Raw genomic sequence first — 13,775 nt, forward strand, 5'->3', positions numbered from 1 at the left:
CAGTATCCTGGATCCATGAAGTAACTGGCCTTTAAAAATAAAAATCTGCCTGCCTCTATGGGAATTTAACATAGGGGTGTCCAAACTTATGCACTCTGTATTTTAAGGAAGAACATTTATTTATTTACGATACATTATTCATTCACAAAGAAAATTGGTGTCCTTAAAGGTTGGATTTTTCCTATTTTTTTAAATTAAGGCATTAAGTTCAATTTCCAAAAGATGATTTTTTATTCCTCTTTTTAGTCAACTTTAGCATGGGTGTCTAAACTTATGCATAGCACTGTATGTAAAACAGCATACACTCGATTTCCTCCATTGTCCTGTGTGTGTGGGTAGCGGGTGTGTGTCGCATCGCTATGACGACCAGGTACTATTGTGGAGGTACTGTCTGCAATGGAAAATGGAGCGAAAAGCGAGACGAGGCGAGGCGAGTCGAGTTGAGCTGGTATTGGTAATGGAAAAGCGCCATTACATCCAAACTTTCTGGAACCCTTCAATCTACTCCTGTGAAAGAACCTGGATATATGGTGGGCAATGATCTTATGAGACCGCTTCCGTGGAGCATGAAGCTGAATGAGTATTTACTGGTTACTGTGGATTACTGTAGTAAGTGGGTCGAGGTGTTCCCTTTGCGTTCAGCAAACACACCGTTGATAACTAACATCTTTATCAAAGAGATCTTTACCCGATGGGGTGTACCTACTTATTTGGTATCAGACCAAGGACCACAATTTACCTCACAACTTCTGAACACTACCTGCAGACAATGTGTCACGAGAGCCCAAAGCAGACAACAGAGATACTACAACCTGAAGAGGAGGCCTTCCAGGAAGGGGAACTCGTCTGGGTTCGTGCTCACCCGAAGTCTCATGCAGGGGACGCATTTATGGCCAAACTAACTCCTAAGGGCCATGGGCCTGCCAAAGTTTTGACACAGTTGAATAACGTAAACTACAGAGTTGAGACCTACCATGTAGAATATCTGAAAAGGTTCTACGTCCAGGTCAGGCCTTCTTCTGAAAGGGGGGTTTGTAACAGTTTCAGTAAACTGTGACCTATCTTCTATGGTAAATTTAAGTTGTAATTTTACTCCTGGCCATTAGAGGGTGCTAGCGAGCCATTATCAGGTAGAGTTCTCTAGGCCAGAGAGGAAAAGGAAAAGGAAGTGTGAGTAAGTGATACCTGTTAGCTGAGAGTGTTTGCTCTTCCCATGCTTTCATTTGTAAAACTCTTTGTCGAGGAACATTTGTGTTCTTCATCTCAATGCAAGTTGATTTATTTGTTCCTTTATCATTATCAGAGGTTTATAGTGGGAAATATATCTTGTTTGTTTAATGTTTGTTTTGTCCAGAGGGTTTTTGTATCTCCTTGATTTTGAGGACATCTCAACTGGTTCAAGTATGAAATTTGTTATTCTCTATTGTTATTGAGGATTATATCAGAACTGCTGCTGTTCTTTGGATTAACCTTTGTTGGATGAACTTGGATTACATCCTATATACATCCTAACATCTACAATGGTGTGATGAACCAAGGACATTTGTGGTAACTCTGGATTTTAATATTGTGTGGATATTCTGGATGGAAGGGTTTGCTTCCGAATGTGGAAAGATTGTTAACTCTGCTGTCATTTTGTAAAGACAGTTGTGAGGTTCTCAAATTGTATCTTCTGACAAGGGAAATATGTTATTAAGTGGTGTTTACAGCAGTACGTGTGTTTTGTATGTAGGGCTGTAATCTCCCAGTCGATTAGTCTATTGTTGGTCGATACGTTCTGGCTCGACCAAAATTCTGATTGGTCGATTTTTTGCCGCGTTCATGTCATCAGGTGGAAATCACTAATTGCTAATGGGGGTGTTTTCAGAGCACCCCTGTTCCACAGGTAACAGTCTGTCTTCAGAACACCCCCCTTGGTTTCACTTATTTTGGATTAGATTAGCCCAATCCACCGGAGAAGAGAGACAGATTGAGGAAAGTAGGCTACTAGAAGGTTTGCTGAATATTATTTATTTAATTGTGAGAGCGTTTAATTCATAGTCAGTCCTCTTCCATCATGGCAACAAAGACATCGGCAGTGTGGCAGCATTTAAAAAAAAATAGAAAACGGGAAAAAATTATTGGAGCCTAATTCGCAGTGCCACTGTTTGTATTAGTTATGAGCCTATGCTTTATTTTTCAGTTATGCACTTTATTTAGTTTTTGCTCTTGATCTTGTTTGTTTAATAAATATTCTTTTTTTTATTAAAATGTACGTGCCTTTTGTGTTTAAGAGTAAAAGCTTTAAGTCAATAGTCAATCGTGTCTCAGCCGCGAAGCTTAGCTCTATGTTCAGCCTCGCTCTGTGCGAGCTGCACGGCTGAAATGATAGTGTCTGTCAGTTATTATAATACATATGACAAAAACAATTGTCTAAATTATGTTGCATATTACTCAAAAGTTCTTGTGATGATATCACTGGTTGACAACACAGTACTATTTTTGGAAATCATAGGCTATGGTATTGCGCAGGTGCACGTGATGCAACGCTGTCAGAGCCGACAGACTCGTGTGTCAGACTCATTTCAGTGCAAAATAATTAGGTCAAAAACTATTTAATATACTGCAAATAGCCTACTATTTTTTATGTTTATTTATAATTAATTTAGGCGGACAACAAGGCTACCAAGTACTGCGCACAGTGCACAGCTAATTAAAGTTTTTTTTCCTAACGTAATTTTTAGTCGATTTTTAGTCTAAATTTCAGGACTTCAGTCGACCAAGATTTTCTTTGGTTGATTACAGCCCTAGTTGTATGTGTGCGTTTACAGCGGTATGTGTGTGAGTTTACCGCAGCAGGTGTGTGATTGCCGCGGTGCGTGTGTGTTTACCGCGGTGCGTGTCCGCTGCGCTGTGCCTCCCTCTTCAGTAGCTCCAGCCTCTGATTGGTGCAGAAGCAGTAGTAGGCGTGGCCTGTGTGCAGCAGTGATGATGCGGCCTGTGAGTAGAGATGGAGCCGCTCAGACTGAACATACGGCCCATAATTCCCTCCTCTGCGACTGCTCTCATCTGGGGGTATTCCTGCACACACACACACACACCCCGACATTAGAATTACATGCGTCTTTCTGGAGGGCATGAGATTTGTTTATTTCTGTAACCTGACTGTTGTAAATTGAAATTGGCATTTAACATCATGATTTTCTGTGGAGCTGCTTTGAAAGTGTGTATTTTGAAAAGTGCTATAGAAATAAGTGACAGGACATGAAGGCAGAAGCCGGCTGAACTATTCTTCAAACTCTAAAGTCGTTTTTTTTCTCTGATGATGGACAGATTAAATCTGACACGTACCCAAAAGCTTAAACTCGTCATGAAACACAAGTTGCTCTTTTCTCCTCTATAGTTCCGTATATCCAAGCGAAACGCTTCAGGAACAAGAACAAATGTAGGGCGGGGCTTGATTGTGAATTGATGGTGACTATAAACCCAAACAACGTGCTCTGGCCAATATTTAATCATGTTTTATCCAGTCAGGATGTGTGCAGTGAAGAGTATAGGGAGTCAAGTCACCTTCATTTATATAGCGCTTTTAACAATATAAATACAGTGATGATAGGAAATTGAAGTAACAGAGATTGTTTTGGCTTTACAGCACTGCAAAAAAATACTTTTCTAATTTTTGTCTTGTTTTCTGAGGAAATAAATAAAATTTAAGTGAGTTGGTTCTTTAAAAAAGCAAAATGATCTGCCAATGGGGTAAGAAAAATAATCTTGTTTCTGTTTGAATTAAGATAATTTTTCTTACCCCATTGGCAGATAATTTAGCTTTTTTTAAGCACCAACTCACTTAATTTTGATTAATTCCCCTGGAAAACAGGATGTCATTTTACTCATCTAGTAAATGTCTCTTGATTTAAGAATTTTTAGATATTTCGACTGAAAACAAGACAAAAATACTAAGTAAGAAAAGCATTTTTTGCAGTGAGCATAGTGAGTGCGGCGAAGAGCATAGTGAGTGCGGCGAAGAGCATAGTGAGTGCAGTGAAGAGCATAGTGAGTGCAGTGAAGAGCATAGTGAGTGCAGTGAAGAGCATAGTGAGTGCAGTGAAGAGTATAGTGAGTGCAGTGAAGAGCATAGTGAGTGCAGTGAAGAGTATAGTGAGTGCAGTGAAGAGCATAGTGAGTGCAGTGAAGAGCATAGTGAGTGCAGTGAAGAGCATAGTGAGTGCAGTGAAGAGTATAGTGAGTGCAGTGAAGAGTATAGTGAGTGCAGTGAAGAGTATAGTGAGTGCAGTGAAGAGCATAGTGAGTGCAGTGAAGAGCATAGTGAGTGCGGTGAAGAGCATAGTGAGTGCGGTGAAGAGCATAGTGAGTGCGGTGAAGAGCATAGTAAGTGCGGTGAAGAGTATAGTGAGTGCAGTGAAGAGTATAGTGAGTGCAGTGAAGAGCATAGTGAGTGCAGTGAAGAGTATAGTGAGTGCAGTGAAGAGCATAGTGAGTGCGGTGAAGAGCATAGTGAGTGCGGTGAAGAGCATAGTGAGTGCAGTGAAGAGTATAGTGAGTGCAGTGAAGAGTATAGTGAGTGCAGTGAAGAGTATAGTGAGTGCAGTGAAGAGCATAGTGAGTGCAGTGAAGAGTATAGTGAGTGCAGTGAAGAGTATAGTGAGTGCAGTGAAGAGTATAGTGAGTGCGGTGAAGAGTATAGTGAGTGCAGTGAAGAGTATAGTGAGTGCAGTGAAGAGTATAGTGAGTGCAGTGAAGAGCATAGTGAGTGCAGTGAAGAGCATAGTGAGTGCGGTGAAGAGTATAGTGAGTGCAGTGAAGAGTATAGTGAGTGCAGTGAAGAGCATAGTGAGTGCAGTGAAGAGTATAGTGAGTGCAGTGAAGAGCATAGTGAGTGCGGTGAAGAGCATAGTGAGTGCGGTGAAGAGCATAGTAAGTGCGGTGAAGAGTATAGTGAGTGCAGTGAAGAGCATAGTGAGTGCAGTGAAGAGTATAGTGAGTGCAGTGAAGAGCATAGTGAGTGCGGTGAAGAGCATAGTGAGTGCGGTGAAGAGCATAGTAAGTGCGGTGAAGAGCATAGTGAGTGCGGTGAAGAGCATAGTGAGTGCGGTGAAGAGCATAGTGAGTGCAGTGAAGAGCATAGTGAGTGCAGTGAAGAGTATAGTGAGTGCAGTGAAGAGTATAGTGAGTGCAGTGAAGAGTATAGTGAGTGCGGTGAAGAGCATAGTGAGTGCAGTGAAGAGCATAGTGAGTATAGTGAGTGCAGTGAAGAGTGTAGTGAGTGCAGTGAAGAGCATAGCGAGTGCAGTGAAGAGCATAGCGAGTGCAGTGAAGAGCATAGCGAGTGCAGTGAAGAGCATAGTGAGTGCAGTGAAGAGCATAGTGAGTGCGGCGAAGAGCATAGTGAGTGCGGCGAAGAGCATAGTGAGTGCGGCGAAGAGTATAGTGAGTGCGGCGAAGAGTATAGTGAGTGCAGTGAAGAGTATAGTGAGTGCAGTGAAGAGTATAGTGAGTGCAGTGAAGAGTATAGTGAGTGCAGTGAAGAGTATAGTGAGTGCAGTGAAGAGTATAGTGAGTGCAGTGAAGAGTATAGTGAGTGCAGTGAAGAGCATAGTGAGTGCAGTGAAGAGTATAGTGAGTGCAGTGAAGAGTATAGTGAGTGCAGTGAAGAGCATAGTGAGTGCAGTGAAGAGTATAGTGAGTGCAGTGAAGAGTATAGTGAGTGCAGTGAAGAGTATAGTGAGTGCAGTGAAGAGTATAGTGAGTGCAGCAAAGATATATAGTGAGTGCAGTGAAGAGTATAGTGAGTGCAGCAAAGATATATAGTGAGTGCAGTGAAGAGTATAGTGAGTGCAGTGAAGAGCATAGTGAGTGCAGAGAAGAGTAGAGTGAGTGCAGTGAAGAGTTTAGTGAGTGCAGTGAAGAGTATAGTGAGTGCAGTGAAGAGTATAGTGAGTGCAGTGAAGAGTTTAGTGAGTGCAGTGAAGAGTATAGTGAGTGCAGTGAAGAGTATAGTGAGTGCAGTGAAGAGTATAGTGAGTGCAGTGAAGAGCATAGTGAGTGCAGTGAAGAGTATAGTGAGTGCAGTGAAGAGTATAGTGAGTGCAGTGAAGAGTATAGTGAGTGCAGTGAAGAGTATAGTGAGTGCAGTGAAGAGTATAGTGAGTGCAGCGAAGAGCATAGTGAGTGCGGTGAAGAGCATAGTGAGTGCGGTGAAGAGCATAGTGAGTGCGGTGAAGAGCATAGTGAGTGCGGTGAAGAGCATAGTGAGTGCAGTGAAGAGTATAGTGAGTGCGGTGAAGAGCATAGTGAGTGCAGTGAAGAGTATAGTGAGTGCAGTGAAGAGTATAGTGAGTGCAGTGAAGAGTATAGTGAGTGCAGTGAAGAGTATAGTGAGTGCAGTGAAGAGTATAGTGAGTGCAGTGAAGAGTATAGTGAGTGCAGTGAAGAGTATAGTGAGTGCGGTGAAGAGTATAGTGAGTGCGGTGAAGAGTATAGTGAGTGCGGTGAAGAGTATAGTGAGTGCGGTGAAGAGTATAGTGAGTGCGGTGAAGAGTATAGTGAGTGCGGTGAAGAGTATAGTGAGTGCAGTGAAGAGTATAGTGAGTGCGGTGAAGAGTATAGTGAGTGCGGTGAAGAGTATAGTGAGTGCAGTGAAGAGTATAGTGAGTGCGGTGAAGAGTATAGTGAGTGCGGTGAAGAGTATAGTGAGTGCGGTGAAGAGTATAGTGAGTGCAGTGAAGAGTATAGTGAGTGCAGCAAAGATATATAGTGAGTGCAGTGAAGAGTATAGTGAGTGCAGCAAAGATATATAGTGAGTGCAGTGAAGAGTATAGTGAGTGCAGTGAAGAGCATAGTGAGTGCAGAGAAGAGTAGAGTGAGTGCAGTGAAGAGTTTAGTGAGTGCAGTGAAGAGTATAGTGAGTGAGTCCATTATAACATCTACAAAGACACCATCCATGCTTTCAATATGGAGCTAGGCAAAGCTAGACAGACTTTCTTCTCAAATATTATAAACAGCAACTTAAACAACACACGCACTCTTTTTGCTACTGTAGAGAGACTGACAAACCCCCCGAGCCAGATTCCCAGTGAAATGCTCTCAGACAGCAAGTGCAGTGAGTTTGCTTCTTTCTTCTCTGAGAAAATCAATAATATCAGAAAGGTGATCAGCACATCCCTGAGTTGCACTGGGGTCAGACAGATCAGACCACAACCTGAGAAAGTAGTTACTATGTCTGATTTCAAAGAAATTGATGGCAAAATTTTGGAAGAAACCGTACAGCACCTTAAAACATCAACCTGCGCCCTTGACGCTCTTCCCACATCTTTCTTCAAAAGTGTGTTAAACAGCTTAGAAGCAGATCTCCTAGAAGTGGTAAATGCCTCACTTCTCTCTGGAAGTTTTCCAAACTCCTTGAAAACTGCAGTTGTCAAACCCCTCCTAAAAAAGAGTAATCTTGATAAGACTATATTAAGCAATTACAGACCGATCTCAAATCTTCCTTTCATAGGCAAGATAATTGAAAAAGTTGTTTTCAATCAGCTGAACAAATTCTTAAGCTCGAATGGATACTTTGACAATTTTCAATCTGGTTTCCGATCGCATCACAGCACAGAGACAGCGCTCATAAAGATAATTAACGATATTCGCTTAAATACTGATACAGGCAAATTATCAGTGCTGGTACTACTCGACCTCAGTGCTGCATTTGACACTGTTGATCACAACATACTTCTTGACAGGCTGGAAAACTGGGTGGGGCTTTCTGGGATAGTCCTAAAATGGTTCAGGTCATACTTAGAAGCGAGAGGTTATTATGTGAGTATAGGAGACCATAAGTCTGAGTGGACATCCATGACATGCGGAGTTCCTCAAGGCTCAATTCTTGCGCCACTCCTATTCAACCTGTACATGCTTCCAATGAGCCAAATAATGAGAAAGAACCAAATCTCTTACCACAGCTATGCAGACGACACACAGATCTACTTAGCCCTATCGCCTAACGATTACAGCCCCATTGACTCCCTGTTCCAATGCATTGATGAAGTCAACAGTTGGATGTGCCAAAACTTTCTTCAGTTAAACAAAGACAAAACTGAAGTCATTGCGTTTGGAAACAAAGATGAAGTTCTCAAGGTGAACGCATACCTTCACTCTAGAGGTCAAACAACTAAAAATCAAGTCAGGAATCTTGGTGTGTCTCTAGAGTCAGACCTTAGCTTCAGTAGTCATGTCAAATCAATAACTAAATCAGCATACTATCATCTAAAAAATATTGCAAGAATTAGATGCTTTGTTTCCAGTCAAGACTTAGAGAAAATTGTGCATGCTTTCATCACCAGCAGGGTGGATTATTGTAATGGACTCCTTACTGGCCTTCCCAAAAAGACCATAAGACAGTTGCAGCTCGTACAGAACGCTGCCGCCAGGATTCTGAGCAGAACCAGAAAATTTGAACACATCACACCAGTCCTCAGGTCTTTACACTGGCTTCCAGTCACATTTAGGATTGATTTTAAAGTATTATTACTGGTATATAAATCATTTAATGGCCTAGGACCTCAATACATTGCAGATATGCTCACTGAATATAAACCCAACAGATCACTCAGATCATTAGGATCACATCAACTAGAAATACCAAGGGTTCGCTCTAAGCAAGGAGAGTCCGCTTTTAGCTATTATGCCAGCCGCAGCTGGAACCAGCTTCCAGAAGAGATCAGGTGTGCTCCTACTGTAGCCACATTCAAATCCAGACTCAAAACACATCTGTTTAGCTTAGCATTTACTGAATGAGCACTGTGCTACTGTGCGTCCGACTGTTTGCACTGTATTTTATTTTTATTTTTTACTCTAAACTGTTTTAATTATTCTTATTTCTTTTGATTATTTTAATTTATTCTATGTAAAGCACTTTGAATTACCATTGTGTATGAAATGTGCTATATAAATAAACTTGCCTTGCCTTGCCTTGCCTTGAGTGCAGTGAAGAGTATAGTGAGTGCAGCAAAGATATATAGTGAGTGCAGTGAAGAGTATAGTGAGTGCGGTGAAGAGCATAGTGAGTGCGGTGAAGAGCATAGTGAGTGCAGTGAAGAGCATAGTGAGTGCGGTGAAGAGCATAGTGAGTGCAGTGAAGAGTATAGTGAGTGCAGTGAAGAGCATAGTGAGTGCAGTGAAGAGTATAGTGAGTGCAGTGAAGAGTATAGTGAGTGCAGTGAAGAGTATAGTGAGTGCAGTGAAGAGTATAGTGAGTGCAGTGAAGAGTATAGTGAGTGCAGCAAAGATATATAGTGAGTGCAGTGAAGAGTATAGTGAGTGCAGCAAAGATATATAGTGAGTGCAGTGAAGAGTATAGTGAGTGCAGAGAAGAGTATAGTGAGTGCAGTGAAGAGTATAGTGAGTGCGGTGAAGAGTATAGTGAGTGCGGTGAAGAGTATAGTGAGTGCGGTGAAGAGTATAGTGAGTGCGGTGAAGAGCATAGTGAGTGCGGTGAAGAGCATAGTGAGTGCAGTGAAGAGCATAGTGAGTGCAGTGAAGAGTATAGTGAGTGCGGTGAAGAGCATAGTGAGTGCGGTGAAGAGCATAGTGAGTGCGGTGAAGAGCATAGTGAGTGCGGTGAAGAGCATAGTGAGTGCGGTGAAGAGCATAGTGAGTGCGGTGAAGAGCATAGTGAGTGCGGTGAAGAGCATAGTGAGTGCGGTGAAGAGCATAGTGAGTGCGGTGAAGAGCATAGTGAGTGCGGTGAAGAGCATAGTGAGTGCGGTGAAGAGTATAGTGAGTGCGGTGAAGAGTATAGTGAGTGCGGTGAAGAGTATAGTGAGTGCGGTGAAGAGTATAGTGAGTGCGGTGAAGAGTATAGTGAGTGCGGTGAAGAGCATAGTGAGTGCGGTGAAGAGCATAGTGAGTGCGGTGAAGAGTATAGTGAGTGCGGTGAAGAGTATAGTGAGTGCAGTGAAGAGTATAGTGAGTGCAGTGAAGAGTATAGTGAGTGCAGTGAAGAGTATAGTGAGTGCAGTGAAGAGTATAGTGAGTGCAGTGAAGAGTATAGTGAGTGCGGTGAAGAGCATAGTGAGTGCGGTGAAGAGCATAGTGAGTGCGGTGAAGAGCATAGTGAGTGCGGTGAAGAGCATAGTGAGTGCGGTGAAGAGCATAGTGAGTGCGGTGAAGAGCATAGTGAGTGCGGTGAAGAGCATAGTGAGTGCGGTGAAGAGCATAGTGAGTGCGGTGAAGAGCATAGTGAGTGCGGTGAAGAGTATAGTGAGTGCAGTGAAGAGTATAGTGAGTGCAGTGAAGAGTATAGTGAGTGCAGTGAAGAGTATAGTGAGTGCGGTGAAGAGTATAGTGAGTGCAGTGAAGAGTATAGTGAGTGCAGTGAAGAGTATAGTGAGTGCGGTGAAGAGCATAGTGAGTGCAGTGAAGAGTATAGTGAGTGCAGTGAAGAGTATAGTGAGTGCAGTGAAGAGTATAGTGAGTGCAGTGAAGAGTATAGTGAGTGCAGTGAAGAGTATAGTGAGTGCAGTGAAGAGTATAGTGAGTGCAGTGAAGAGTATAGTGAGTGCAGTGAAGAGTATAGTGAGTGCAGTGAAGAGTATAGTGAGTGCAGTGAAGAGTATAGTGAGTGCAGTGAAGAGTATAGTGAGTGCGGTGAAGAGTATAGTGAGTGCGGTGAAGAGCATAGTGAGTGCGGTGAAGAGCATAGTGAGTGCGGTGAAGAGTATAGTGAGTGCAGTGAAGAGTATAGTGAGTGCGGTGAAGAGTATAGTGAGTGCAGTGAAGAGCATAGTGAGTGCGGTGAAGAGTATAGTGAGTGCAGTGAAGAGTATAGTGAGTGCAGTGAAGAGTATAGTGAGTGCAGTGAAGAGTATAGTGAGTGCAGTGAAGAGTATAGTGAGTGCAGTGAAGAGTATAGTGAGTGCGGTGAAGAGCATAGTGAGTGCGGTGAAGAGTATAGTGAGTGCGGTGAAGAGTATAGTGAGTGCAGTGAAGAGTATAGTGAGTGCAGTGAAGAGTATAGTGAGTGCAGTGAAGAGTATAGTGAGTGCAGTGAAGAGTATAGTGAGTGCGGTGAAGAGTATAGTGAGTGCAGTGAAGAGTATAGTGAGTGCGGTGAAGAGTATAGTGAGTGCAGTGAAGAGTATAGTGAGTGCAGTGAAGAGTATAGTGAGTGCGGTGAAGAGTATAGTGAGTGCAGTGAAGAGTATAGTGAGTGCAGTGAAGAGTATAGTGAGTGCAGTGAAGAGTATAGTGAGTGCAGTGAAGAGTATAGTGAGTGCGGTGAAGAGTATAGTGAGTGCAGTGAAGAGTATAGTGAGTGCAGTGAAGAGTATAGTGAGTGCAGTGAAGAGTATAGTGAGTGCAGTGAAGAGTATAGTGAGTGCAGTGAAGAGTATAGTGAGTGCAGTGAAGAGTATAGTGAGTGCGGTGAAGAGTATAGTGAGTGCAGTGAAGAGTATAGTGAGTGCAGTGAAGAGTATAGTGAGTGCGGTGAAGAGCATAGTGAGTGCAGTGAAGAGTATAGTGAGTGCAGTGAAGAGTATAGTGAGTGCAGTGAAGAGTATAGTGAGTGCAGTGAAGAGTATAGTGAGTGCAGTGAAGAGTATAGTGAGTGCAGTGAAGAGTATAGTGAGTGCGGTGAAGAGTATAGTGAGTGCAGTGAAGAGTATAGTGAGTGCGGTGAAGAGCATAGTGAGTGCGGTGAAGAGTATAGTGAGTGCAGTGAAGAGTATAGTGAGTGCAGTGAAGAGTATATTGAGTGCAGTGAAGAGTATATTGAGTGCAGTGAAGAGTATAGTGAGTGCAGTGCAGAGAAGATATATAGTGAGTATACCTGCCCACTCCAGCATGTCCTCGATGGCGTCCGCGGCTCCGGGCACCAGGCGATCGCGATCGGTGTCCTCGATCCGCAGGATGAACGTGCCACGCCGCTGCTTTGCGAACAGGTAATTATACAGAGCCGTGCGGAGACCCCCGAGGTGAAGAAACCCTGAAGAGTTAAACAGGCTTCAACAACAGGTTTATCTCACTCTATCACTTTCTCTCTCTCACTCTCTCACTGTCTCTCTCTCTCACTCTCCCACACTCTCTCTCGGTCTCTCTCACTCTATCACTGTCTCTCTCACTGTCTCTCTCACTCTATCACTGTCTCTCTCTCACTCTATCACTGTCTCTCTCACTCTATCACTGTCTCTCTCTCACTCTCTCACTGTCTCTCTCTCACTCTCTCACTGTCTCTCTCACTCTATCACTGTCTCTCTCACTGTCTCTCTCACTCTATCACTGTCTCTCTCTCACTCTATCACTGTCTCTCTCTCACTCTATCCCTCTCTCTCACTCTATCACTGTCTCTCTCTCACTCTATCCCTCTCTCTCACTGTCTCTCTCACTCTATCACTGTCTCTCTCTCACTCTATCACTGTCTCTCTCTCACTCACTGACAGTCTCTCTCACTCTATCACTGTCTCTCTCACTCTCTCACTCTATCACAGTCTCTCTCTCACTCTATCACTGTCTCTCTCTCACTCTATCACTGTCTCTCTCTCACTCTCTCTCACTCACTGACAGTGTCTCTCACTCTATCACAGTCTCTCTCTCACACTCACTGTCTCTCTCACACTCACTGTCTCTCTCTCACTCTCCCACACTCTATCACAGTCTCTCTCACTCACTGACAGTCTCTCTCACTCTATCACTGTCTCTCTCTCTCTCAACCCCTGAACAATAACAGGCTTCAACAACGAACTGAAGTCTCTCTCACAGTCTCTATCTCACTTTATGACAGTCTCTCAGCCTGTCCGTGTTTATACTCCTCTGTCCGTGTTTATACTCCTCTATCTGTGTTTATACTCCTCTATCTGTGTGATATTCTGCATAAGATATGATATTTGAGGTGTGTTTCACCTGTTGGACTGGGAGCGAATCTCACGCGCACCTCGGGCTGTCTCGTGCAGACGCCTCTGCGCGCGCCGGGCTGTCTCGTGCACACGCCTCTGTGCGCGCCGCTTCTCCTCCAGAACACGCAGAACATGTTTACATTCAGAACATGTTTACATCCAGAACATTACAAGATTCTCTGTCAAACAGCGGAGAAAGCGCGTGACCCCGTCCGTCACTCTGTTGTTGTTCTTCTTCTTCTTTGTCGGTTTTATGGCAGGTAGCACCAACATTAAGGTGCATTATCGCCACCTACTGTTTTGGAGTGTGGACCAGAGTTTAAAATAAATAAAACAACTAAAATATAAAACCATAAGCTCTCTAATCCATACGTAATTAAATGTTTAAGCTTTACTTCTTCCCTTCGCTTCATTTTAAGTTCATTTTTCATTAATTCTCTCTCATTTATATACTTTTGACAATCACAAATAACATGTTCTACTGATTCCTCCTCCCCACAATACTCACATAATCCTGTTGGATGTTTATTTATTATTTTTAATATTTTATTCATGTCCCTCCCTTATTCTTGTTAAAATATTTTCCTCTTTAGTGCTTCTTTTAATAATCCTCAGTACTCCTACTTCTCGCTGTATTTTGTATAGATGACGTCCTGTATTTACTGTATCCCATATATGTTGCCACTCTTTTGTGATGTATGTTTTGATAACTGCTTTTGCCTCATATTTACTAAATGATATATTCATGATCTCCTCCTTCTCCAATGCATTTTTAGCTAATCTATCCACCTCTTCGTTACCCTTTATCCCTCTATGTGCCGGTATCCACATAAATATTATCATGATGTTTTTAATCTTAAATCTGTACAGAATTTCAAATATCTCATTCACCATATC

General features: G+C 42.9%; 1 protein-coding gene across 1 annotated transcript in view; it reads right to left on the reverse strand.

Annotated features, from left to right (window-relative positions):
* Nucleotides 1-13,180, reverse strand: part of ears2 (glutamyl-tRNA synthetase 2, mitochondrial) — a 22,275-nt gene extending 9,095 nt beyond the window's left edge. Inside the window, exons 1-3 of the mRNA XM_079614857.1 lie at nt 12,886-13,180; nt 11,816-11,971; nt 2,871-3,060 (exon numbers count right to left, since the gene is read on the reverse strand). Of these exons, the coding sequence (XP_079470983.1) occupies nt 2,871-3,060; nt 11,816-11,971; nt 12,886-13,012 (473 nt within the window). The 5' untranslated portion in view covers nt 13,013-13,180. The remainder of the gene's footprint in view (nt 1-2,870; nt 3,061-11,815; nt 11,972-12,885) is intronic.
* Nucleotides 13,181-13,775: the final 595 nt, after the last annotated feature.

Source organism: Phoxinus phoxinus, assembly GCF_949152265.1.
Source record: "Phoxinus phoxinus genome assembly, chromosome: 6".
NCBI lineage: Eukaryota > Metazoa > Chordata > Actinopteri > Cypriniformes > Leuciscidae > Phoxinus > Phoxinus phoxinus.